The following is a 27214-nucleotide window of genomic DNA, read 5'->3' as shown; positions in this document are numbered from 1 at the left end:
ATGCTGATGTAATATTTGAGTTGTGCTTTTATACACCACACTAAACCTTTGCTACTGGTTTATATACTAAAAAACATAAACGATTTTACCAGTTTTTATTTCCACGTTGGTGTCTTTGTTTCCTATTCCCTTTTCGGTATTCCTTAGGAATTTGGACTATGAGTCTTCCTGGAAGTGACACTTGGGGAGGAAGTCCAAATAAAACAGCAGTGTAAGCCTTTGGAAGATACTTTGGTCTAATTTTTTTTTTTTAGTAATCTCTACCCCCAATGTAGGGCTTGAACTCACAACCCGGAGATCAAGATTTGCATGGTCTCGCTGAGCCAGCCGGGCATCCCAACTTTAGCCTTCTTAAAAGCGGGATGTGGGTGGTGGATCCAGCTAAAACAATAGTGCTACAACTCCTTTATATTTTCAACACTTTAGATTTTCAGCACTCCTCAGTTGCTTTTTTTTTTTTTAATTTATGATAGTCACACACACACACACACACAGAGAGAGAGAGAGAGAGAGAGAGAGAGGCAGAGACATAGGCAGAGGGAGAAGCAGGCTCCACGCACCAGGAGCCCGACGTGGGATTCGATCCCGGGTCTCCAGGATCGCGCCCTGGGTCAAAGGCAGGCACCAAACCGCTGCGCCACCCAGGGATCCCAAGTTTCTGATAGATCAGTTGAGATTGCTCATTCCTACTGACAGCACCTTTTTCTTAATTCCAAACAATGTACCTCTTATTTTTAGCACAGAACACCAGAAAAGCGAAACCATTGCTTAAAAAAATAACAGGATAGCGGGATCCCTGGGTGGCACTGCGGTTTGGCACCTGCCTTTGGCCCAGGGCGTGATCCTGGAGACCCGGGATCGAATCCCACGTTGGGCTTCCGGTGCGTGGAGCCTGCTTCTCCCTCTGCCTCTGTCTCTGCCTCTCTCTCTCTCTCTCTCTCTCTCGTGACTATCATAAAAAAAAAAAAAAAAAAAAAAAATAACAGGATAGCAGTATAAACCCAGCATTATTATAGCTCTTTTCTGGAGGACTTATTGATAAATATATTTTGAAATAAATATTATGAGATCTTTGATATTTAAGAAGAGGTACCCTGCTTGACATAGTGTCATAGGTCTATAAGCCAATTATACAGTGTTTGGTAATTTCCAAAATCATAGAACCTGGAACTTCAGAAGATGTTATGGGATTATCTTTCGTATTTTTTCCCTAACCTCTACATCCTTTTTTATTCACTCAGAAACAGCCCTTTTTACCCACATACTTTATTATGTTCACTTATTTTATTTCTTCTGCTGCTAGAACTATATAGCTTATGTAAATAGTTAAATCCATGAACTACGTATTATTTTTATATCATTAATCTCTTACCTTTTGAAAATATATTCCAATATTGAAAAAAAGGCTACTAAACTGAAGATGTAACTTACTAGGTTATTATTAGGTTAGCAGACTAGTATTACCAGATATTCATTAACTTAAAATGTTCTGAAAGAGGATTGTATTTTTTTTTTAAGATTTTATTTTTTATTCATCTATTCATGAGAGACACCAAGAGAGAGGTAGAGACACAGGCAGAGAGAGAAGCAGGCTCTGTGCAGGGAGCCCAATGTAGGACTTGATCCCAGGACAGTGGGATCATGACCTGAGCTAAGGGAGACGCTCAACTGCTGACCCACCCAGGCATCTCAGGATTGTATTTTTGAAGATAAAATATTAAAAGCAAGAATGCTTGGTTTCCATGTTGCTGTAATGGGGAATAAAACAGTAAATCTTAACCAATATTAATGTGGAATGGATTTGTTCTTATCCATACAACTCATAAAAATTCAGTTCCTGCAGCATGGGTTTGTCTATTGGTAATCTTTTCTAGAGGTGCTGAAAACTGAATCTGCAAATATATAAACTCATCACATAAATTTAAGTAAAATTTTACCTAATGTTCAGTGACAAACATTTAAACTGTATAACTACATACATGTTAGATAATCAAAGGAAAATTGAAATCAAGAGGGATTAAACACCCCTTCACCCGACAAACTCTCAGACTAAACAGGTATTTGACAGGGACCATTCACCCATGCATTTTTTTCTATAATGTGTACAGGTGAAACTTAAAATTTTCTACTACAATAATGCATTGATTTGAGATTTCAAATTAAAACCTAATCCATTTTCAGTTTTCCAATGTTCATGGTAGTTAAATTTATTTACTCTTTGGGACTTGGTATCTTCATGATATGCAGGTTGTGCACACTCACACTTCAATAATCTGGTAAGTCAGAAACCAAAACCAAAATCAAAACCACATACTTGCTGGATGGAATAATTTCTTGTTGAGTATATCCTTTAGCATAGGACTCTGGGTAGATGTTTCAAAGAGAATGTTCTCTTTGGGTTTGGATAGCATATATTTATGGGAGAAATTTATACTAAACTTAGAATCAGATTTATTTATTTATTTATTTTTTTTTTTTTTTTTAAGATTTTATTTATTTATTCACGATAGTCACAGAGAGAGAGAGAGAGGCAGAGACACAGGCAGAGGGAGAAGCAGGCTCCATGCAGGGAGCCCGACGTGGGATTCGATCCCGGGTCTCCAGGATCGCGCCCTGGGCCAAAGGCAGGCGCCAAACCACTGCGCCACCCAGGGATCCCCTAGAATCAGATTTAGAAGAGAAACAAGACTGTCCCTATATTCAATAGTCTGAGAATGATTTACCATCACTACAGATATTATTTTTCAAAAGACAAATTGTCAAACTATTGTACACAGAAAGATACAAAGTTTTACATTAAAATTGAGAAATTTATTGATATTTTTTCATGATGGAGTAAGCAGAATTAAATTAAACAAGAAACATACAGCTTGAAACACAGTGGAAATAATTCTAAAATTTTTATGAGTTATACACTTATGGCCAAAATAAAATCAATAGTTTTTAATAATTAAATCACTTTAAAAATTTTGCTCAATACTTTATCTGAAATTAAACAGAAAATGACGATAACTGGGATCTTGGCACCTTGTAAAATGAAATGATGTCACTTTATCCTTCCCCCAAAATTGTGATCCTAATAAAATAGTGGTTCGGTTTGGCTCCTCACCCAAAGAAGCCACTTCTCCATTTTATCACTTATAAACGTGTCAACTATCAGTCTTTTCTATTTGTAAGGATGACAATTTTGGTTCCATTTAAAAAATGTTTCCAATAGGCAGTCAGAGATGTAGAACTCAGCCTTACTCAGAAGAGTAGAGGATCAGTATTTCAACATATCAGTCATGGCTTTCTTCTAGTGCTCACTGAGGTCAAATGTCCTCATTTAATTATAAATGTTAAAAGGTAAAAGTACATCTTAACAGCAGCCAAAAATTTATATATTTTTTATGTATTTACAATACTGTACATATTTACATGACCACATCAAATACTGAATTGTAGAAATAAGAGACCACTTATACAGGCATTCATTTAATGCCTCAGCATTTTTTCTTGTGCAAACTAAAACTGTTCTTAAACTCCCGGAAAGCTAAAGACAGTCAACATTGCGAAGGCCGCCATCCATGGTTAAAGAGCCAAACCTAAAACACAAAAGAAAACAGGAAATCTCAGATGATTCATTTGTTTGGCCGCTGACATTTTTTTAAAAAAAGATTTTATTTATGAGACACCGAGAGAGACAGAGAGAGAGAGAGAGAGAGAGAGAGAGAGAGATTGGGAGGGAGGCGCGCAGAGACATAGGCTCCATGCAGGGACCCCGGGATCATGCCCTGAGCCAAAGGCGGATGTTCAACCACTGAGCCACTCAGGTGTCCCAGCCCCTGACATTTTAAAGAAGAATATAGGATATTTTTCAGATGAATAAACTGTTATTATTTTTTTAAAATTTTTATTTATTTATGATAGTCACAGAGAGAGAGAGAGAGAGAGAGAGAGAGGCAGAGACATAGGCAGAGGGAGAAGCAGGCTCCATGCACCAGGAGCCCGACGTGGGATTCGATCCCGGGTCTCCAGGATCGCGCCCTGGGCCAAAGGCAGGCGCTAAACCACTGCGCCACCCAGGGATCCCTAAGCTGTTATTTTTAAAGAGCTTAAGCAACTATGATTTGTTCTATTTCTTACCGAAACACAGTGGTATTATTATAAATTTTTTTTTTTTTTTTAATTTTTGTTTATTTATGATAGTCACAAAGAGACAGAGAGAGAGAGGCAGAGACATAGGCAGAGGGAGAAGCAGGCTCCATGCACCGGGAGCCTGACGTGGGATTCGATCCCGGGTCTCCAGGATCGCGCCCTGGGCCAAAGGCAGGCGCCAAACCGCTGCGCCACCCAGGGATCCCGTATTATTATAAATAAGTGAAAAAATATCAATCAGTGGCTTGGGAGGACTTCTTTTTTTTTTAATATTTTTTTTTTAAAGATTTATTTATTTATTTATTCAGAGAGAGCGAAAGAGAGGCAGAGACACAGGCAGAGAGAGAAGCAGGCTCCATGCAGGGAGCCCGATGTGGGACTCGATCCCGGGTCTCCAGGATCACACCCCGGGCTGCAGGCAGCGCTAAACCGCTGTGCCACCGGGGCTGCCCGGGAGGACTTCTTAAGAGAAAAGCATGAAGGATGTGATCTAGAAAGTATTACGAAGAATTGGGTAACTTCTTTTTGGTGGGGTGGGATTTAGAAAAGCAAAGATAAGGAGTTGGGATTAAGTATGACATATTTAATGGACAATTAGGAATGCAATCTTGCTGGAACAGAATGTGATTTTGGGAACTAGTGGGAAGTAAAGTTGAGTGAAAAGGCTGGGCCAGAGTATTTTGTTCTTTAAACTCAAGTGTGAATTGATTTTTTATTTTTTAAAAGATTTTATTTATTTATTCATGAGAGACACAGATACAGAGGCAGAGACATAGGCAGAGGGAGAAGAAGGATCCCAGGACCTTGGGATCATGCCCTGAGCCGAAGGCAGATGCTCAACCGCTGAGCCACCCAGGCGTCCCTCAAATAAATATTTAAAAAATAAAATAACAATTCTAGATATATTTATTTAGAGATAGTGAATGAGGGTGGGGAGAGGCAGAGGGAGAGAAATCCTTAAGCAGATTCCCCACTGAGCATGGAGCCTGAGGCTGGGCTCCATCCAGTGAACCTGAGATCATGACTTGAGCTGAAATCCATTTGGACCTTTGACTGATCCACCCAGGCACTCCAATAAATTATAATTCTAATGAGATGTATGAAAAATAATGTGCAAAACATTTTCATTTTCACAAAGTGATTTAAAAAAGCAAATAATTCTATTAACCAGTGCTACTATAAAATGGAATCAATCACAGTTGACTTGTCCTTATCCAAGCAACCCCAAACACACTAAAAGGTATCTTGGAAATCACAAAACAACAGGGTTTTTTTATGGACTTTATGTCCTTTTCCCACTACTTAACCTACTGGATACAGGAAGACAGGTACAAGCACAGATCTGTATGTACTCTGCTGCATATAAAATCACAGGGCAGGGGACACCTGGGTGGCTCAGCGGTTTGGCGCCTGCCTTTGGCCCAGGGCGTGATCCTGGAGACCCAGGATTGAGTTCCGCATCAGGTTGCCTGCATGGGGCCTGCGCCTCTCTCTCTGCCTATATCTCTGCCTCTCTCTCTCTGTGTCTCTCATGAATAAATAAAATCTTAAAAAAAAATTAAAAAAAATAAAAAAAAAAATCACAGGGCAGGATATTTACATTACTTACCTTTCTAAAATATGATTATTTTCAGCAAGTTCTTTAACCACCCCTTCCATTTCTTCCTTTAATTTCTTCATACTATGTAAACAAAACAAAGATCAATGCCTCTGCTCAAAAAAAGTATGCAAATGTTTTAGAAATACATTATGTTTTAGTTCTCTAGATAGGGTGAAGCCATTAAAATAACATTAGCAAATGTATTCACAACAAATACCAAAATTTCAAAATAAAAGAAGATCACAAACTGAAATAAAAATGAATGGAAATATCATAGCTACACATAATAAATTTCTTACCCAAGAGTCATTTCCACTAAGGTATTAGAACATGGATAAATTGGGGTCATGGTATGTTTGATTCCACTGGAGGCTGCAAACATTTTCTGGGGCAAAGTTTCTTGTAACTGAAACAAAAAAAACCCCCACATCAATCACTGAACAAAGTACAGACTACATCAAATGTTACATGTTTCAGTATGCCCTTCATAGCTTCAAATTTTAATTTCAAAACTATGAATGATACAGTATTAAAAAACTTTTTCAAAGATGATTAAAGAATGGTCTGTCAGATGTTTTTTTAAAAAGCTTCTTTAGTTTTTTATATTTTATCAGATGCTTTTAACTGTAAAACATCTAAGTTCTGAAAAGTTGGCTCAAAATATGTATTACGAATGAGCAGACAAATAAATATAAGGTTTATTATGTCCTATTTCTCTCCTTTCGGTCATTGCAAATATAAACTGAGAAGAAATGTATTTTCTCCTAACAGGAAAAAGATTTTTTCTAGATACTTTGCCAGTTATACCTCATTTGTGTAGTCTTGATACTTTGATACTTCTTCCTCAATATCAAAACACTGATTAGTTAGGGATAATAACTGTTTCCTAAGATGAAGCATCTTTCTGAAAACCAAAAAGAATCAATTAATAAGCAGCCTAATGAAATATTAATCTTATTTAAAGTATATAATGTACACTGAATTGTACATTGTACAGTCAACCACTAAGTTTACTTACCTCATCCATTCTTCTGACTTATCCAAAAATGTCTCATATTTTTTAACACATTCATCTGTAAAGTGGGTCATAGCTTTTGTTGCATGGTAATACAGTTTTTGCCTATAATTTAGAAATAATCACAGGCTTAAACCAATGTGACGGTTTCTATTTCTGATAAAAACTTTTCAAATACATAAAATTTATGTTTCTTAATGACTGTTCTGGCTTTAGAATATTTATAGTAGAAAGCCAAAGGGTTCTAAGACAGATATTACAGTAGCAAGAACTAAAAGAGAAGGTTCATAATGGAGAACGGCCAAAAAATATTTAATGATGTTAAGGTAAAGAAAGTGGTTAAGTCTGCCCTTGCCTATGTTTTCTATTAACCATCCTTCTGCAATCAGAGCACATGATGCAGAAGATGCCCCTTCATTCTCCCTTCTCCTTAACCTCTCAACCAGGGACCAGACACGTGGGCCTCAAATATGTGCACACATAATAACGATTCTGTGAAGCCAAGGTTAAAATGTATCTTTTATTACAATTTCAACTTTAAGAGGAATTGTATTAATAACATAACCAAAAATAATTATTATTAAACATAATATGGACACTTACTTATCAAATTTGTGGATCTGTTCTTCATTATAGGCTAATCCTGAAAATAAGAAATGTTACTTCTGTTAATGTAGAATAACAAAATCATGCACATTTCTTTTTCTTTTGAGATTATGACTTCAAAAAGGCCAAGAACTTAAGATGACACAAACTCATGACCAATGGGTTAGATATATATATATAGCCTTTTAACTGATCTGTACGGTGTTAACTTAAAGAATATTAACTGCCAACATTTAACATCAGGATATTTCCTTCTTTCTTTTAAAGATTTATTGACTATTTAAGTAACCTCTATACCCATGTGTAGCTCAAATCCATGATCCTGAGAACAAGAGTTACATGTTCACTGACTAAGTCAATCAGGTGCCTGCAGGATATTTCTAATAAAATCTGTATTTCCAGCCTCTCTTGAGAATAGGAGGATTGTGGGCAATGAATCCGGTGAACTGAGTAGTGATTCTCCCCTTTAGATGGGTATCTCCTCTCCTGTTCTCCTCAGTCTCCAATGTCCAATCTCATTTCTTTCTGTTACACGACTGATCTCTAGAGATTTCAGAGTTCAGGACCCTTTATTTAAAATATTCAAAAGGTTGATTTTAAGGATAATTTTTTTATATTGAACCTCTTTTCCAACAGAATCAAATCTCTGAAATAAATAACTTAAGGAGACACCCTTATAAATATACCAAATTAATTCAACGGAATTACAACTAGTAGAGCTGATTCATTAGATTAACAAGTGGCAAATTTTACTTACTACGTTCTGCTTTGTCTTTTTTGAACTGATAGTAAATCTCTGTGATGCAATTTAGCAGGACTTGTAGCTTTTCTACACTATATAAAGAAAAAAATCCAAATAAATTAATCAAATCAATGTGAAAAAGGACATTTAATTATAAGAGCAGAAACTATTAATAAAGTTATATAACCTACTGTCTATCTTTTGGATGAGTGCCTTCTTGATGGGCCCATGTATCTGACAGTAATCCACCTGGAGATAATTTGCTTTCGATATCCTGAAGACTAGTTTCTATTGTTCCCTGAGAACTGGAAAGCTAAATAAATCCAATGGGATCAGATTCAGATTAGCCAAATACAGAAATGATAATCACAGTGCCAATGGAGTCTAAAGTTTGAATCATACTCTTTTTTATATTACGTCAATTCAAATTCAAAAATGCAAGGACTGTTTCTTGGCCTGATTTTCCACCAAGAGTATCATATAATAAAACAAGACAATACGTTTTATAAAACATTTCTTACATTAAATATCCTTTAAAATACTTTTAATCATCTAATTAAGCTTGTTTCTTTACCTGTAAAATATGGTTAATACTTTGTTTCTTTTTTAAAAAAAGATTTTATTTATTTATTCATGAGAGACAGAGAGAGAGAGAGGCAGAGACACAGGCAGAGGGAGAAGCAGGCTCCATGTAGGGAGCCCGACATGGGACTCGATTCCAGGTCTCCAGGATCACACCCTGGAATGAAGGTGGCGCTAACCGCTGAACCACCGGGGCTACCCAATACTTTGTATCTCATAGCATTGTTGTGAAAGTCAAGTAGGAGAACCATTAGCATAGTTCCAATGACAGTCATAATTTTGTAAATACTTACTCTCAACAATTTGGTGTGTATGTCTGAAATTTCACCTAACTCTGCTGCTTCTAGGTTGATCTTCATCAACTTTTCATATCTGTATACAAAACAAGTACGAAAAAATTCAATGAGCATTATGAATATACAGATTTTAAAAGATGTTTTATAAATTATATGTTATTATAATTATTTAGAATACTGAATGCAAAGACTAATAAAAGTAACAGATTCCAAGAAAACCTGATGTCTCTATAAAGAAGGAATTTTATATACTTCTACTAATAAATTTTAATGTATGATAACATAAAAAAGACAATTATTAAGTCTTATGCCAGCAGAACAGTCAAAATACTAGATTGTGGAATGGCAGTCAATAGTACATACTAATTTCATTAATTGTATTTCCTCTACAGTATAAATAACACAGCCTAGGAACAGGTAAGTCTAAAATATTCTGTTTCAAAAAATAGTCTCAGGGATAATATTAATTAATAAATAATAGTAAACTACAAGTAAACCCCAAATTCTATAAACACTACCAAAATACAGTTCTAGAATATGTTTTCCTACTTCCTTCGTTGACTGCAGTTTTTATATTTTCCCTATTCAGAGTGTCTACCTTGCAAGGTTAAAAAATGAGATATTTCTATGTCAAGATTACCTTTTCCTTTGCAAAGGGAAGGAGAAAATGCCACCAAATGTTCATTTCTTACTGAGACAACTAAGTATTTTTGTCTTTGTGAGGAATTAACTTAATCTAAGACTATATCTTAATACTACAAACACTTGCATGGCAACTATATTATGCCAAAGATAGCTAAATAAATGAAAGAGAAATGGGACAATATTTATCATTTTAACCAATTTATTAAGTAATCTACTTACACTTTCACAGTTTTTTCAATGTTTCTGATGCAGAAATCCAGTGTGATCACAACTTCTGTCTTTTTGTGAACAGTTTCATTATAATCATCTTTAACTAATTCTCTAAAAAATAATAATATTCTCATTAGATTATCTAAAGAATGATTCTTTTCTTTCTTTCTTTCTCTTTCTTTCTTTCTTTTCTTTCTTTCTCTTTCTTTCTTTCTTTCTCTCTCTCTCTCTTTCTCTCTCCTTCCTTCCTTCCTTCCTTCCTTCCTTCCTTCCTTCCTTCCTTCCTTCCTTCCTTCCTTCCTTCCTTCCTTCCTTCCTTCCCTCTCTCTCTCTCTCTCTTTCATGAGAGACACAGAGAGAGGCAGAGACATAGGGAGAGGGAGAAGCAGACTCCCTGTGGGGAGCCCGATGTGGGACTCAATCTCAGGACCCCAGGATCACGACCTGAGCCAAAGGCAGATGCTCAACCACCGAGCCACCTAGGTGCCCCAGATTTGTTTGCTTTAAAGAATGATTTGTTTTCTCTTGTCTATCACTAATTACACTGTGTTACTACTGTTTAGACAAATTTATTAACAATCTTGTTATATTATGAAAGCTAATTCATTTTTTCCCCCTTGGGATTAATCTTGCCAATTCACTTTTTATTACTGAAAGCATCGCTCTGACCCCTATCTAGGGCACAAACCATTAATTATTACTTAGTAGGTTAACAGTTTGGAAATCTAAGGCATTAAAAAATTGAATTAAGGTAAAAAAAAATTAAGGAATGAAATTAATCTACAATCACATGAATACCTAAATATAAATAGCATTATGCTTTACACCAGGAGAGTTAATTTTTACTATTCATAGTAGATTATGACTCTGAAGAAGCAGGATAACATAGTATGTAATAAAACTGGAAGGCTTTTGGTCTACATTAAGGGTCAACAAACTAAATTTGTTCTTGTGAAGAATAATATTTATAATTTCAAAGGTTGTAAAAACAGAAGAAACCTTATGTGGCCCACAAAGTCTAAAATACCTATTAACTGAAAAAGCTTGCCAACAGTGATCTACATAAAAACTATTTTAAAAAACCCCTCAAAACAAAAACAAAAACAAAAACAAAAAAAACAAAAAAAAAAGGAAAAAAAGCCAAAAACTATCTTCTTATGACTTATGAAATGAAAAGTTAGGACATAAAGGGAACAAAAGCTTTTTGGAGTAGTGACTGTGGTAGATAGCAAGAGCAAGAGAACATGAGAACTGTTAGTAACAATACCACAAAAGTAAGAGTTTACTTTTCCAGAAAGTGTTTAGTAAAAATGAGAGGCTCCTCAAGGGACAGAGAAGAGCGCAAGCTTACAAAGTGGATACATATCCACATACAATGAACACAAGAAACTCCATCAACCTATGGACTAAACATAAAAATGAGAGGCGGGAAAAAGTGTCATCATTCTTTTTTCTTCTTAAAGAGCCAGAACGAGTATGATGAGATGCTTCATGCATGTTTGTGCAAGAAGGGAAGGGTAGGCATGAGGCAGGTATAAATAAGCTGTCATAAGCATTAAAGCCAAAGAGCACTGTAAACCCAGAGAACATGAGGCCGTTACTACACGTACATAAAATTCAAAAGCCTCAAATGATGTACAGAAACTGGAGATGTAATGTTCAAGGGAGACCATTTATTCTCTGCTTCTATCAGATGAGAGATAACATCTACAAATCAAGAGAGATAAAACAAACAAACAAAAAACCAAAAAGGGCAAGTCATATTCATCCACAAAACATTTCTTATGGTGGTTACTTTCAGGGAAGAGACTTACTAGACTAGTAACTTAACTAGATGGTCTTAACTAGATGATCAATATTCTGACCTAGAATAAGTTATTTAGTAAAAACATGCTTTTATTGCTTGTCAAAGTAAGTGTGTACTTCACTGAATAATTTCATTTCTATGAAAAGTCTAGAATAGGCAAATCTATATAGATAGTGTATTTGTCATTGCCTGGGGCTAGGAGGTTACAGGGAAAATGGAAAGTGACTGCTAATGGGTACAGGGTTTCTTTTTTTGTTGTTGTTTGTGGGTACAGGGTTTCTATTTGGAGTGACAAAAATACAATGAGTGGTGACAGCTGCACAACTCTGTGAATGTACTAGAAATCACTGAATTATACACTTAAGAATGGGTGAATTAAACAGTATGTGAATTATAGCTCAAAAATGCTGTTACAAAAATAGAGTGTATACTTCATTTGGGAAAAAGGCAAGAAACAGGAAGATTCTGAGGATATAAACTTTAGAACAAGTACAGATTGTACTGCATTATAACAACTCCAAAGTGGGGATGCCTGGGTAGCTCAGCCGGTTAAGTGTCTACTTTGGCTCAGGTCATGGTCCTGGGGTCCCAGGATTAAGCCCTGAGTTGGGCTCCCTGCCCAGCAGGGAGTTTGCTTCTCCCTCTCCCTCTGCCCCTCCCTGTCGCCTGTGTTCTCTTTCTTTCAGCGGAATAAATAAAATCTTAAAAGAAAAAAAAAAAAAAAAGCCAGGGTGCCTGGGTGGCTCAGTGGGGAGCCTGCCTCTCCCTCTGCCTCTGCCATTCCTTCTGCTTGTGTGCACATGCTCTCTTTCAAATAAATAAATAAAATTTTAACAACAACAAAACCTAAAGCCTACCAAGATAGTGAAATGACAGCCAAGTAAGGGCCCTGGAAAAAGATTTCATTTATGACATTGTAGAGTGTGGCATAAGTTTTAAAATTCAAATAGTATTTGTCCTCCCTGTCTCACAAGTTTATTGTAGGAATCAAATGAAAACATAGTTGCTAAATGTTTTATAAACTAAATGTGAAACAAATGTATTATAATAAAATCTAAGGGACACCTGGCTGGCTTTGCTGGTGGAACATGTGACTCTTGATCTCGGGGTTGTGAGTTTCAGCCCCACGTTGGGTGCGAGATTAGTTAAAACTAAAGTCCTTGGGGATACCTGGGTGACCCGGGATTGAGTCCCACATCAGGCTCCCTGCATGGAGCCTGCTTCTCCCTCTGCCTATGTCTCTGCCCCTCTCCCTCTCTCTCTCTGAATGAATAATAAATAAAATCTTTAAAAACAAAACAGAAGGGATCCCTGGGTGGCGCAGCAGTTTGGCGCCTGCCTTTGGCCCAGGGCGCGATCCTGGAGACCCGGGATCGAATCCCACGTCGGGCTCCCGGTGCATGGAGCCTGCTTCTCCCTCTGCCTGTGTCTCTGCCTCTCTCTCTCACTGTGTGCCTATCATAAATAAAAACAAAACAGAACAAAAACAAAAAGAAACAAAAAACCCCAAGCACCTGACCTTACCTAAAGAGGTGAAGTGTCAATGATAAGTTACCACTTATTTTCAAATTTCGTTTTTTTTTTTTTTTTTAAAGATTTTATTTATTTATTCATGAGATACATAGAGAGAGGCAGAGACACAGGCAGAGGGAGAAGCAGGCTCCATGCAGGGAGCCTGATGTGGGGCTCGATCCCGGGACCCCAGGACCACACCCTGGGCCAAAGGCAGGCAGTAAACTTCTGAGCCACCCAGGGATCCCCTATTTTCAAATTTCAATCTATTACTTACATCAACCATCGTATCCCCTTTCGCATTAATTCCTGATAAAGCTGCAAAGTACTGGCAATTTTACAGGCATAACACACGACTCCTGTTATTGCCTAATGAAGAAACACAAAATGTGAATATTTGGTGCTAATTGTGGTACAGGGTAAGAAAAGCTTCTACATATCAATTTTCAAGCTTATATATTTTTATCAGGTAATTTAAAAACCACAAACTACCAATTTCTAAAAGCTATAGAGAGATACAATAAATATTTCATTATTAACATGATAATGTTAAACATGCACTGCCTCTAGAGAGAAAATTTTTTCTCTAGGAGAGAGATTCAAGATTTAGGAGTTCAAGATTTAGGAATTCAAAGAAGGAAGAGAACACAAAATAATTTGCAATGGATAACCATTTAAATGAATAATTTCCTAAATCATATAGGCATATGTACAGATAATACATTTTATTGTTTCTACTATTGATAATTTTAATTCAGATGTTTACACAGTAATTTTGTTCATAGTAATTTAATTAAATACTAACCTTAGCCATGCTAGCATCCCCATCTAAATCGTAACGTGGATGAACTTTAGGGAGGGAAACTGAAATAATAAAATAATATAATAAAATAATTAAAATCAGAAATAAAATATTTTGAATAAATTATTAGAGCCTCTATGTAGCAATTTAAAAAAAATTAAATATTAACCTCTAGATTACCTCTAAATTAAACATTAGTAGCAAAACTCTAACGTTCTTCTCCAGGTTAAAAAAAAAATCACTTAGAAAAACATAAATAAATCACTTTAAACAATTAATGCCCATTCCTTAACAACAAAGAAGTTCCCTGAAATATTTCTAAGAAGTTCTGTTTTTTTTTCTTAAATATATTCCAACACAATAAGTTTAATGCTTCTCTTTAAATCAAATCCCAAAGATCCAAATAGAAAAGTAAAATCTGGGTAATCTTTTTTTCACCAGTAGGATTAATAATTTGATTCCAAATGTAGATCTAATTTTTCTTAGACTCCAAAGCCTGGCAAAGTATCCTATTCACACTGGATACAATAAATATTTGCTCATATTTATGATACAAAAGGTTATTTTGAGTGTGAATAAATACTAAAAGCAGAGAGCTACAGTAAAACATGCATGACAAACTATTTTACCATTTCACCATTTTTTGAAACTATTCAAAGTCAAATTCTGTAGCCTATAAAGCTTTTCACTTTTATTACTAGTCTAATTCAACTAATTTACAAAATTTTAATGTTTATGAAAATTCTACATTACTATCATCAATAAACTTTATGAAAATGCCAATTATTTTTATAGGTCATCTTTTTTTATTTTTTTTTTTAAATTTTATTTATTTATGATAGTCACAGAGAGAGAGAGAGAGAGAGAGGCAGAGACACAGGCAGAGGGAGAAGCAGGCTCCATGCACCGGGAGCCTGACGTGGGATTCGATCCTGGGTCTCCAGGATCGAGCCCTGGGCCAAAGGCAGGCGCCAAACCGCTGCGCCACCCAGGGATCCCAGGTCATCTTTTTTTTTAATGGCTAGCAAGATCGCCAGGAAAATCCCAACTTACTTTTTTCATATATCAATCCTATGGTACTCAGAGGTTCCTGACTTACTACAAAGATGGGATTTTCCTCAGTAGTTTTAGGGAAATGCTGTGCCAGTCTTCCAGGTTCTATGATTAAACGTCGTCCTTCATATATAAGTTCTTGGTTTGAAGAAATAATTTTGGTTTGTTTATACACCAGTTCATGAAATACAGTAGCACTGTGTGAGAAAAATTCAAAAGGACAACACAATTGAGATTAAACGTAAAAAAATTTTGGGGCTGAGTACAACAACATTCATTTCTATGTGATACTTCAGATCATGGCCAGGCTATAGAAACACTGTTGATGTGGGTACTAAAATGTCTATTAAACTGAAAATTCCACATAACCTGTCTAGACAGCAATCAATTCTAAAATACTTTTATGTCTGAATACCCATGCTGGATATGTGTAAGACACAGAAATCTTTTTTTTTTTAAGATTTTATTTATCCATGAGAGGAGGAGGCAGAGACACAGACTCGATCCCCAAACTCTGGGATCACCACCTGGGCTGAAGGGAGACGCTCAACCACTGAGCCACTCAGGCGTCCCACGACAGAGGATTCTTAATGTTTAATAACAGGAAGTCAACATAGCAGAGCACTTCAAGCACGGACTCTGGATCAGACTACTTGGGTTCAGATTCCAGTTCTATTTACTTGCTGAGTTATCAAGCTACTTAACTCCTCTGTGCTAGTTTTCTCATCTATAAAACGCAAGCAGTATCACCTACCTCACAGAACCATGGTGAGGATTAAATGCCTTAAACAGCTGAGAACCGTCTCTGAGACATGACTGTAAAATATTTGTTAAATGAATAAAACAAGATTTTTTTCAAAATGATGTTTTGGGGAAAAAGGTAGGTTCTCCCTGAATAGACCTATGCAATCAAAGAGACATAACAGCAGCAATGCTGTGATTTGGCTCAGGCTTAGGTGGGCTTTTGATGTTCAGATGTACTCTTAAAATGAAATAGTGGCTAGTACCTAACTACGGTTCATTTTGTTTTTTTAAAAGATTTTATTTATTTGAGAGAAAGAGAGTGAGAGTGCGCATGAGCGGGAAGAGGAGTAGAGGAAAAGGGACAAGCAGACTCCCTGCTGAGCTCAGAGCCCAATGTGGGGTGGGGCTTGATCCCAGGACCCTGCGACCATGACCTGAGCCGAAATCATGAGTTGGTGACTGAGACACCCAGGTGCCCCTATGATACTTTTTTTTTTTAAAGATTTTATTTATTTATTCATGAGAGACACAGAGAGAGGCAGAGACACAGATAGAGGGAGAAGCAGGCTCTTTTTAGGAAGCCTGATGTGTGACTCGATCCCAGGTCCCTGGGATCATGCCCTGAGCTGAAGGCAGACGCTCAACTATTGAGCAACCCAGGCATTCCCCTATGATACATACTTACTTAGGCTATTATATAACAAGACAAAGATAAAAAAATATATTTGATATGTCATTTTATTTTATTATATTGCTACATATTTAAGTTTATAATACTAATAGTATATTATACATGGTACATATTACAATCTAAAATATTTTATCTAATTGATTTTATTCCTTAATTAATTGCCAGTAAAGGTCTCTTTTTGAGTTTTATGAGACATCAAAACTGCTATTTGAATCTTGTTAAAACAGACACTAAGGCTTATAGAATGGGTGAAATGTTTTTTTCCTCTTCATTTTAAAAAACACTGAGACCACTGTAGATTCGCATGCAGTTGTAAGAAATAATACAGAGATGCTATATACCCTTTGTCCAGTTTTCCCCAATGGTAACATCTTGCATATAATATAGTATACTACAACCAGGATATTGATACTGATATAATCTACCTATGATATTCAGATTTCCCTAGTTTTACATGTAAGCGTGTGATACTTAGTTACGTTCACTTCTTTTTTTTATTTTTTTTTTAAGATTTTAATTTATTTATTCATGAGAGGCACAGAGACAGAGCCCGATACACGGGCAGAGGGAGAACCAGGCTCCCTTTAGGGAGCCCGACGCAAAACTTGATCCCAGGACCCCAGGATCACAACCCAATCCAAAGGCAGACGCTCAACCACTGAGCCACCCAGGCACCAGTTACATGCAGTTCTAACACATAGGCAGATTAAACAAAAATAATATAGGTATAATGTGTTTTTGTTTAGTTAACACAAATGATTATTTTTCTAGCACTTAATAAGGATTTTATGCCACGTATGCAAATAATAACCATACTAACTATATTTAAGACTTATGCTTTAGGGGCAGCCTGGGTGGCTCAGCGGTTTAGCGGTGCCTTCAGCCTAGGGTGTGATCCTGGAGACCCAGGATCAGGTCCCACGTCAGGCTTCCGGCATGGAGCCTGCTTCTCTCTCTGCCTGTGTCTCTGCCTATTTGTTTCTCAAATAAATAAATAAAATCTTAAAAAAAAAAAAAGGCTTATGCTTTAAATTTTTTTAAGATTTGAGGAGAGAGAGAGCATGCAAGAGCAGGGAGAAGGAACAAAGGGACAAGCAGACTCTCCACTGAGAAAGGAGCCTGAGAAGGGGCTTGATCCCAGGACCCTGGAACCATGACCCGAGCTGAAGGCAGATATTCAACTAACTGAGACACGCAGGTGCCCTGTTTTAATATTTTTTAAATGACAGGGCAGTGCCAACAAAACAAAACAGGCAGTTTTCTTTTTTTAAAAAATAGGCTTTACGACCAAATGGGGTTTGAGCTGAGGACCCAGAGATTAAGAGTTGCATGCTCTACTGACTGAACCAGCCAGGCAACCCTGACAGGGCAGTACTCTTAATAAAACCCAGCCCATTTATTGGTAGATTATGTAAGAGAGAAGGCATAGAAAAAAGAATTGTCTTGCAAAACTTGCAGTTTAAGAACTAATTTACCCGTAAATTTTATAAGTAGAAAATTAATCCTTTTACTTCAAAAATAAGAGAAAAAGAACTTATTAAGCACTGAAATGTAATTTCCTAAGTGGGAAGTGGGTGTCTTTGGAGAAGCTGAGACATCTTTTCCATTTCCTCTATTTTTTTTTTAAAGATTTATTTATTTATTTATTTATTTATTTATTTATTTATTTATTTATGATAGTCAGAGAGAGAGAGAGAGAGAGAGAGAGAGAGAAAGAGAGAGAGAGAGGCAGAGACACAGGCAGAGGGAGAAGCAGGCTCCATGCACCGGGAGCCCAATGTGGGATTCGATCCCGGGTCTCCAGGATCGCGCCCTGGGCCAAAGGCAGGCGCCAAACCGCTGCGCCACCCAGGGATCCCATTTCCTCTATTTTTAGGAAGATAATTATAGAACACGTTATGATATAGGATGAAAACATAAAGAGGTACTTACGTATTATAGCCATGAATATAAATCTTATGAGCTGTCATTTGTTGCAGTGAAAAAACATGAATTATCATTCGATGAAGTATATCACTAGTTTCTGCAAAAAACTGGTCAAAACCCCAACACTTTTCCTGATCTGCCTCCAGGATGTTTGCAAGAACGGGGGTAAGTAGAACTTGAAGACCCCTAAAATAGTATTGAAAAAGTTACTTGAAGAGTGAATGTTGTATTTTGTCTAGGTACAAGAATCATAATATTTACCAACAAATCAAAGGAACTGCTACAACTTAGATGATCTAAAATTTTAAAATATCTGCCAACTTTTCAGAAAGTCAGGTAACTTCGTTTAAGATCACTTCTCAATTAATCAGGGGTTATGGTATTTTTATGTTACCTTATCTTTTACTGATTATTTTCTTTGATTTGCTCCTTCTCAAGTTTTCTTACTTTTCCAAACACATTCTAATGTTATATATATCCATGGCCATCCAGGCAAGATTAATGGATTAGAACCAGGAAGTCATGATGATAAGATAATGGTTGAATTTCAGAATCTTTAATGTCCTTTTAATATGGCTCTCTAATATATAATTTTAATGTTGAGTTTATATGCCTTTTGTAGTTTTCTTTTTGTAGTTTACTTCTTTAGAAAGTAAAATTAATATAATTATCCAGCAATCAATTAGTGCCAACTCAACTAGAGATAATCTTTGACTAATAAGCTTAAATTTAAGGGGGAGTGGGTGGGGAGATAGGGTAACTGAGTGATGGATATTAAGGAGAGTATGTGATGTAATAAGCACTGGGTATGATATAAGACTGATGAATCACGGACCTCCACCTCTGAAACCAATTAATACATTATATGTTAATTAACTGAATTCAAATAAAATTTTTAGAAAAAGCGTAAATTTAAAAAAAAGTTAAAAAAAGAATGGAAAGGCCTTTATTTTTTCTCATGCTTTCACTGAATTATATAATATACTCAGACTCTCAATTAGCAATTTCAAATAGTTAAAAAAAAAAATATATATATTTAAATGTAGGCTCAATGCTTAGTGTAGAGCCCAACATGGGGCATGAACTCAAAATTCTGAGATCAAGACCTGAACTGAAATCAAGAGTTGGGCGCTTAACTGACTGAGCCACCCAGGTGTCCCTAAACTATATATTGACTATGGTAACAGACACCGGAACAATTCTTTGGTGTGGTTATTATCATTAGTTGGAGGTGGACAGTTGGTAGCATGCAAGTCAGTTAAATGAGAATCAACCCAGAAATCTTTGCTATGAGTCTTAGACTGAGCTTTCAAAGCATTGAGAATGTAAGTCTGCGAATGGCAGCAGCTACCTTGTGGTTACCAGCAAAAAGCCTGACCCAGAGTAAAGACAAATCAGAGAAAAGCAGATCTAATGATCTGAAGAGACCAAGTCTTGACGCAACAGTCTGAGTCCAAGGATTCAGCTTGGCTTTGAGTCACATACACATGTGAACTTTCAATGAGAAGGGTCAATCTATATCCTTTTTCACCTACACACTAAGTTATTAGGTCTTTCTCACTTGTTACACAGTTTTGGCTAATACATATAATGATGGTTATCTTTTTTTTTTTTTTTGCAGTTGTTTTCATTGCTAATTTGTATTACTTAAAGTATTTATAAAAATAAATTTAAAATATCTTTTGAATTTATTTATAGAAAGAAATTTTTGCATTCAAAAAGTACCCACAAACTATAATAGATGTTAAGCTAGTAAATCATAACCTACGTTACCTGTGGATTACACAAGTGCCACACTCAGGAAAAATGGAAGTTAATTTAGTAATCAGAAATTCCAAATATTGATAAGTGTCTTGGCTTTATTTCCAGAGTAATATCTAAAATAATTTACTCTTTACTTTTAATTTCCTTCTCCTTAAGTTTCTCTTTGTGGTAACAGAATTCATGTCTGATAATATAATTTTTTTGAGTTCTGGTTGCTAAGTTAAAGAAGACCCATCTGAACATTTGAGATGCTGAAAAAAGTAGTAGAAAGTGATTAATTCTCCCCTTTTCAAGAATATGAAGACTTTTAAAAAATGAGGATATTACTAAACTTATTGAGTGTTCTTTAGAACTCTAGTTATTCCCTCCCATCTGTACCACTATTTGTGGTCTGTCAATATGGATGGTCACTACAGAAGATGCCAAGGTCCTAAGCTGGATCTCTACTCAGGACAGAATTCTAAGACTAGTGATTAGCAATTTCAAAAATGTTTGTCCTCTGTCCTAATAGAGATCTGACAAAACTATTTATATAGATCAGAATCAATCTTTATAGTGCCACAAGGCCAAAGATGACAAATCAAAGCACATCTAAAACATAGTAACATCTTACAAAAAAACCCCCCCGAAAACCCAAATCAAACTACACTTAAGTATTTGTGATTTTAGTCAATAAAGATTTCAAACACTGAAGTGTAAAACAGAACTGGATACACCATACTGACCTAGAAAGACTACAAGAAACAGGCATGTCTCTACTCCAGTCGATTGGCCCATTTTCTGCTTTCTGTACTCCAGATATTGCACCAGAAGGCTTTCCAGTAATTATTTTATACCTTGGGAGGAATAAATGCAGAATAAAATAAGCAGTTCATTATTGCATGGCGTATCAATGGGCTTTGCAAAAATATTTCCTCAGTTGCACCTACAATTATCTACTAGACGAAACTTTGTGATTGATGTTCACAGGATCCATAAAACAATCAAAATACTTTGAATCTGACTGACTGAAGTAGAATAGTGTGGTTGTACGATTATTTTATATATGCCATAATTAATTTTCATTGGGATCTCAGAGTGACATATAACAGCATCTTGATGTTGACAACAAAAATATTAATTTTCCATCTGAAAAAATCGAGCAAACACAAAAAAAGTTATGTTACAGAATGTTTCTAGGTCATAAAAATTCATTTTACCCATATTATCCAAAGGCAGTCAACTAGACTACGAAATTACTGCAGGATGAACAATAGCATTTTTTTTTTTAAGAAAACAACACTATACACAGCACAGTATAAGAAAGATTTTTTGAAAATAAAAAAAATACACAGACATATAGGAATAGGGGTGTGTACGGGCATGAAAAGCCAAATTTAACTGGATCCTTGAGGTAGGTGATAAAAAAAAAAAAAAAAGAGGTGAAGAAAGGGCTGGAGGGGAAAGCAAAGGAATACCATAAAGATGTAGCAAGTCAATGAGAGAGAGTCCATGAAATCTGGCAGGTTTCAACACTTTCCTAAACAAAACCTGAGAGTGGGAGAAAAATAAGGGTTCCATGCCTTCAGAAATACTTTCATCCAGATGAAAATGTAAAACATAATACAGCAGTCTTACATAGTTTATAGATACTATTTCTGGCATGACGTTTTGTTCATTTGTTTAATGTCTACAGAAATGTGCTCTGAGCAAATCGATATATTCTCTAAAAAGCAGAAGACACTAGTACCACTGATTTCGACCACCTGCTGCTTTCTCAGGAGAGGCAGCCAGGAGTTCGGTTTTAACATTTTTCAAAGAAGGAATTTAATGTGAAAAGTAAGTTGCATTCACATGGGAAAAGATCTGACTGTGGAGGAGTAAGTAGAGATATGAGATTAATGTAAGAAAGAAGTGATGAACAGAATGAGTGGCACAATTCTTACAATTTCTGGAAAAGCTTTACTCATTTTGATAAGATCCATATATAAATACACTGATGACATGAAATGAGATACCAAGGGAACACTGCTATAACGTGATGAATGCATCCTTCAATAGTAAAACAGTCCATTACTATCTCAAGCACCTCTGAACGTTATCAGTGTTCATGAAAAGCTGTGCATATAAAGAAATAAATTCTTCTAATGGGGTATCTGTGCACATGAGGACAAAAATGATCATTTTGTCACGTTTCCTTTATTAGGGAACATCATGCTTTTATTTAAGCCATTTTTAGGGCAGCAAGAAATGCTGCAAAATCTTTAAAATATATGTATGACTACAAAAACATGATTAACTGTTAGGCACAATTTAGGTTTAAAATTTTTTTTTTTTTTAATTTTTATTTATTTATGATAGTCACAGAGAGAGAGAGAGAGAGAGAGGCAGAGACACAGGCAGAGGGAGAAGCAGGCTCCATGCACCGGGAGCCCGATGTGGGATTCGATCCCGGGTCTCCAGGATCGCGCCCTGGGCCAAAGGCAGGCACCAAACCGCTGCGCCACCCAGGGATCCCACAATTTAGGTTTAATGAGAAAAACACAAACTGACTCTCAGCCTTCATTAATGAAAAGATTTTTATAAAAGAGGCACTGCTGTAAAGCAGGCTCAAAATGACATTATACCAAGACCATCAGTACAGTAGTGGATGAGTCTTTTTTGCATGAATATTCAGACTGTCCTTGCTGAAAACATTCAGATATACAGGTTTTAGCAAGAGTCACTGTATCAACTGGTTCTACCTCCTCAAATCAACAAACATATTGAAAAATATTCTCCTTCAATTTCCAGAAGTGAGATTAAAGATTATATTCTTTTTTTTAAAAGATTTTATTTATTTATTTATTCATGGTAGAGACATAGAGAGAGAGAGAGAGAGAGAGAGAGAGAGAGGCAGAGACACAGGCAGAGGGAGAAGCAGGCTCCATGCAGGGAGCCCAATGTGGGACTCAATCCCAGGACTCCAGGAGCACGCCCTGAGCCAAAGGCAGACGCTCAACCACTGAGCCACCCAGGCGTCCCTAAAGATTATATTCTTAAAAAAAAAAAAAAAAAAAAGATTATATTCTTATAGTTGTGACTATTTAAATCATGTCTGCTTACAAAAGGCAGGTAAAATGCAAAGGTCTGAGAGAAATATTAAGATCTAATGAATGACTGGACACACTGGGCTGTCAGCGAGTTACTGTCCCAGAACATTCTCTAAACAGCATTTATAACCTTACAGCTTTATGTGTACATAGACTGGCCCTGTCTCATGAAGCAGGGTCATTCACTAATTTTTCTTACAATAAAAAGACATGTGGTCAGTGTAGAGATGTTTATAAAAAATTTCACATCTAGAATTCCATTTCTCTTTCCTCCTTTATTTGGTTTACCAACAGTGATTTTATACAAGTTAACTATTTCCCAATAATTATGGCATTTCATAAAAGTATAATGTACTACTAAAGTACATTTTTAGCCTTTGGACTGAAACCACGACACTAGAAAAAATCATTAAATGTTATATATGTATATTAAATGTTATTTCTGAAATGGTAAAAGAAATCAGATCAGGGTAAAAATCTTTTTTTTTAAACTTAAAAAAAATATTATTCATTCATTTGAGACACAGAGAGAGAGAGAGGCAGAGACACAGGCAGAGGGAAAAACAGGTTCCATGCAGGGAGCCCAACATGGGACTTGATTTCGGTCTCTAGGATCACACCCTGGGCTGAAGGCGGTGCTAAACTGCTAAGCCACCCGGGGCCGCCACCCGGGGCCGCCCCCTGCCCCTTTTTAAAAAAAATTTTATTTCTCTTAAATCTGGTAATGGTTCTAGTACCTCACAGAGTTATTCTTTTTTTTCAGTTATATAAAGGAAAAACACCCTGATAAGTAGTACACATAGAGAAATAAACAGTGTGCTGAAATCGAATCCAGAAAGTATATTTTTAATAATGGACCAAAGACTGATGCCATTTACACTTTGTATATAAAATACTTAAACACAATATGAAAAATTATGCCTTTATAAGGTTGCATTCTTATTCAAAACAAAATAGCTTGAAATACCAGAAATGATGGCTAAAAGCAATTTTCATTAGTGTACATCCCTAATGCATGATGAAACAAAATAATACGGAAATACATTTTAAAAATTATTTCTAATTTCAGATGGAGAAACCACTTACATCACTTCTTTATTTCTACGTGGCCCTTCAAATGGTCTAAATGGCAGTGATCCAGTAGCTGCATGGTAAAATGTTACCCCAATGCTCCAAAGATCAACTGTTGCTCCATATTTCTTCTGATGATCTTTTCTTAGTACTGCTCTCTCATACATATCAGGATGCTTAAAAAAAAAGGATGAAGAAACTAACTTGTGTTCCATGGTAATACGTTACACACAAATGGATGTTCAAAAACACCTACAAATTCTGTCATATTTTCCAAATAATTTCACTTCCCCAATCTGAAAAGACTATTTTCCTTCCTTCCTTCCTTCCTTCCTTCCTTCCTTCCTTCCTTCCTTCCTTCCTTCCTTCCTTCCTTCCTTCCTTCCTTCCTTCCTTCCTTCGTTTGTAAGAGAGAACGAGCACAAGCAAGTGGAATGGCAGCATAGGGAGAAACAGACTCCCCCTTGAGCAAGGAGCCTGATGTGGGCCTTGATCCCAGGATTCTGGGATTATGACCTGAGCTGAAGGCAGATGTTTAATTGACTGAACCACCCAGGCATTCCTGAAAAGAGTATTCTATTTTTTTTTTTCTTTTACTCAAACCTCCAATACCATCCTTCCTTTGATTCTCAATTTTGAAACCTCACTTCATACTTCAATGAGGAAATGGAAGCAATCAGAGATCAATTCTCCCTTATGCCTTTTATCAAATACCAACCTACCTGAATCCATGTCCAGACTCCAGGCCTACTTTCCAGTATGATGGAACTGCTCCTATCAAGGGTTAACTTTTCCATCTGTGCTGTGGAACCTACCCTATCGTTTCAACAATTCTAGAAATCAATTCTTGCAATTATCCCTTTTATTTTAATTTTTAAGTTTTATTTATTTATTTATTTGATTAAGAGAGCACACAAGCAGGGGGAGAGGCAGAGGGAGAGGGAGAAGCAAGCTTCCCACTGAGCAGGGAGCCCTACGCAGGGCTTGATCCCAGGACCCTGGGACCATGACCCAAGCCAAAGGCAGATGCCCAACCATGTGAGCCACCCACGTGCCCTAACCCTTTTAGGTTTCAATTTCCCCCACTGAATCATTTCTTTCAGTTTAAGATCTCCCGTTTTCTTTCCCTCCCTCCCTCCCTCCCTCCTTCCCTCCCTTCCTTTTTCTTTCTTTTTTCTCTCTCTCTTTCTTTTTTAAAGAAGATGGTGCGGGAGGGGGAGTATAAGAGAGAGAATCTTAAGCAGGCTCCACACCCAGTGCAGAGACCAGGGCTCCATCTCGTAACTCTGATATCATGACCTGAGCCAAAATCAAGAGCTGGATGCTTAACTGACTGAGCCATCCAGGCATCCCTAAGATCTCCCATTTAAAAAAAAAAAAACCTAAATTGACTCCACAACCCTTTGAGTTATGACCCAATTCTCTGCTTCTCATCATAGCAAAACTTCTCAAAATAGCTGTTCACCTGATAACTGCCTCATTTCCTCATCTCCCATTTAGACCTACGGCATTAAATATTATCTATATACTTTAACTCCCAAAACTATTTCCTGCCCTGAGCTACAGATTCATATATTCTACTATATTTTTAAAGGTTTTTATTTATTTATTCAGGCAGATATGTGTGTGCGTATATATATAATGTGTGTGTGTATATATATATGGGGGGGGAGGGAGAGGCAGAGACACAGGCAGAGGGAGAAGCAGGCTCCATGCAGGGAGCCCGACGTGGGACTCGATCCCAGGTCTCCAGGATCAGGCCCTTGGGCTGAAGGCAGTGCTAAACTGCTGAGCCACCTGGGCTGCCCATACTATTTTCTTTAATGACTAAAAAGTAGCTCATACTTCATCATATCTAAAAGAGACTTTTGGTCTTCTTTTTTTTTTTAATATTTTATTTATTTATTCATGAGAGACACAGACTGAGAGAGAGAGAGAGGCAGAGACACAGGCAGAGGGAGAAGCGGGCTCCATGTGGGACTCGATCCCGGGACTCCAGGATCACACCCTGGACCAAAGGCAGGAGCCAAACTGCTGAGCCACCCAGGGATCCCCAGACTTTTGGTCTTCATTCTCAAACTGGTTTCCTTCTAATCTTTATCCTCTAGGAAAGAAGTAACATCATCTATCTAGTTGCTTATACCCCAAACCTAACAGGCAGCCTTGATTCCTTTTTCTCATCCCTCACATGCAATCCATCAGAGCAAGTCATATGGACTCTGAGATAAAAATCAAATTTTTTAGAATTATTTCAGAGGGTTAACTGGGGATGTAGCAACAACCCAGCCAAATAGCTAATCTGATGTTAAACACATGACTTTAAGCCCTGGAGACACTATACTAGAGTTCTGGAGTACAGATACATCTCATAGGACATGGCTTAGGAGCTTAAAGGTCTAGACAGAGATTCTGATGGACATTTAGTTCTGCAGAATACAACCAGGAGTCATACATGCTTAGCCTCCTGACATTTGCCTTTATAAAAGTTATGCATTAGAACTTTAAGATTCTTGAAAGATAAAGCTATAAGTGTGTACTCTGGACCAAAGTAGAAACATCATCCAAATCAAAACAAATGCCTTAAAAACAAAACAAAACAAAACAAAACAAAACAAAACAAAACAAAACAAAACAAAACAAATGCCTTATGACATGGTGGTATGTGGCTGTGGCCCAAGGACTGGGAACCAATGCAGATAACACTACTAGGAGGGTGCTTCTAAATGATGCAATCTATGAATCTGACTCCCAAAAGGTCACAATCCCTGGAGACAGTGTGTGTGTGTGTATGTTTGTGTGTGTGTGTAATGGGGGGGGGGGTAGGGAGGTGGAAGGGGTAAAAGGAGTGGGAGGCTAGGGGTGGGGGAAATTGGGAAATACATTGTAATGAGAAACCAAAAGACGTGATAAACATGAGGGGTTTGAATTGACTGTCCAAAC

At 36.7% G+C, this 27214-nt stretch overlaps 1 protein-coding gene across 3 annotated transcripts in view; it reads right to left on the bottom strand.

Annotated features, from left to right (window-relative positions):
* Window positions 1-2789: 2789 nt before the first annotated feature.
* Window positions 2790-27214, bottom strand: part of TBK1 (TANK binding kinase 1) — a 41649-nt gene continuing 17224 nt past the window's right edge. For 2 of the 3 annotated variants that reach the window (XM_038549911.1, XM_038549912.1), the window contains 16 exons: window positions 24290-24450; window positions 20858-20968; window positions 18375-18554; window positions 15008-15204; window positions 13958-14016; window positions 13430-13521; window positions 9843-9944; window positions 8976-9054; window positions 8292-8413; window positions 8116-8192; window positions 7356-7395; window positions 6756-6857; window positions 6545-6641; window positions 6037-6143; window positions 5747-5818; window positions 3514-3584 (listed from right to left, as the gene is read on the bottom strand). In XM_038549911.1, the coding sequence (XP_038405839.1) occupies window positions 3533-3584; window positions 5747-5818; window positions 6037-6143; window positions 6545-6641; window positions 6756-6857; window positions 7356-7395; window positions 8116-8192; window positions 8292-8413; window positions 8976-9054; window positions 9843-9944; window positions 13430-13521; window positions 13958-14016; window positions 15008-15204; window positions 18375-18554; window positions 20858-20968; window positions 24290-24450 (1650 nt within the window). In that variant the 3' untranslated portion in view covers window positions 3514-3532. Of the gene's footprint in view, window positions 3585-5746; window positions 5819-6036; window positions 6144-6544; window positions 6642-6755; window positions 6858-7355; window positions 7396-8115; window positions 8193-8291; window positions 8414-8975; window positions 9055-9842; window positions 9945-13429; window positions 13522-13957; window positions 14017-15007; window positions 15205-18374; window positions 18555-20857; window positions 20969-24289; window positions 24451-27214 lie in introns of all 3 variants that reach the window. The other variant, XM_038549910.1, reaches the window with a different exon arrangement.

The sequence above is a fragment of the Canis lupus genome, chromosome 10, assembly GCF_011100685.1.
Source record: "Canis lupus familiaris isolate Mischka breed German Shepherd chromosome 10, alternate assembly UU_Cfam_GSD_1.0, whole genome shotgun sequence".
NCBI classification, from domain to species: Eukaryota; Metazoa; Chordata; class Mammalia; order Carnivora; family Canidae; genus Canis; species Canis lupus.
Note: the sequence above shows the minus strand (reverse complement) of the source record. Positions and strands in the feature narration are given on the sequence as shown.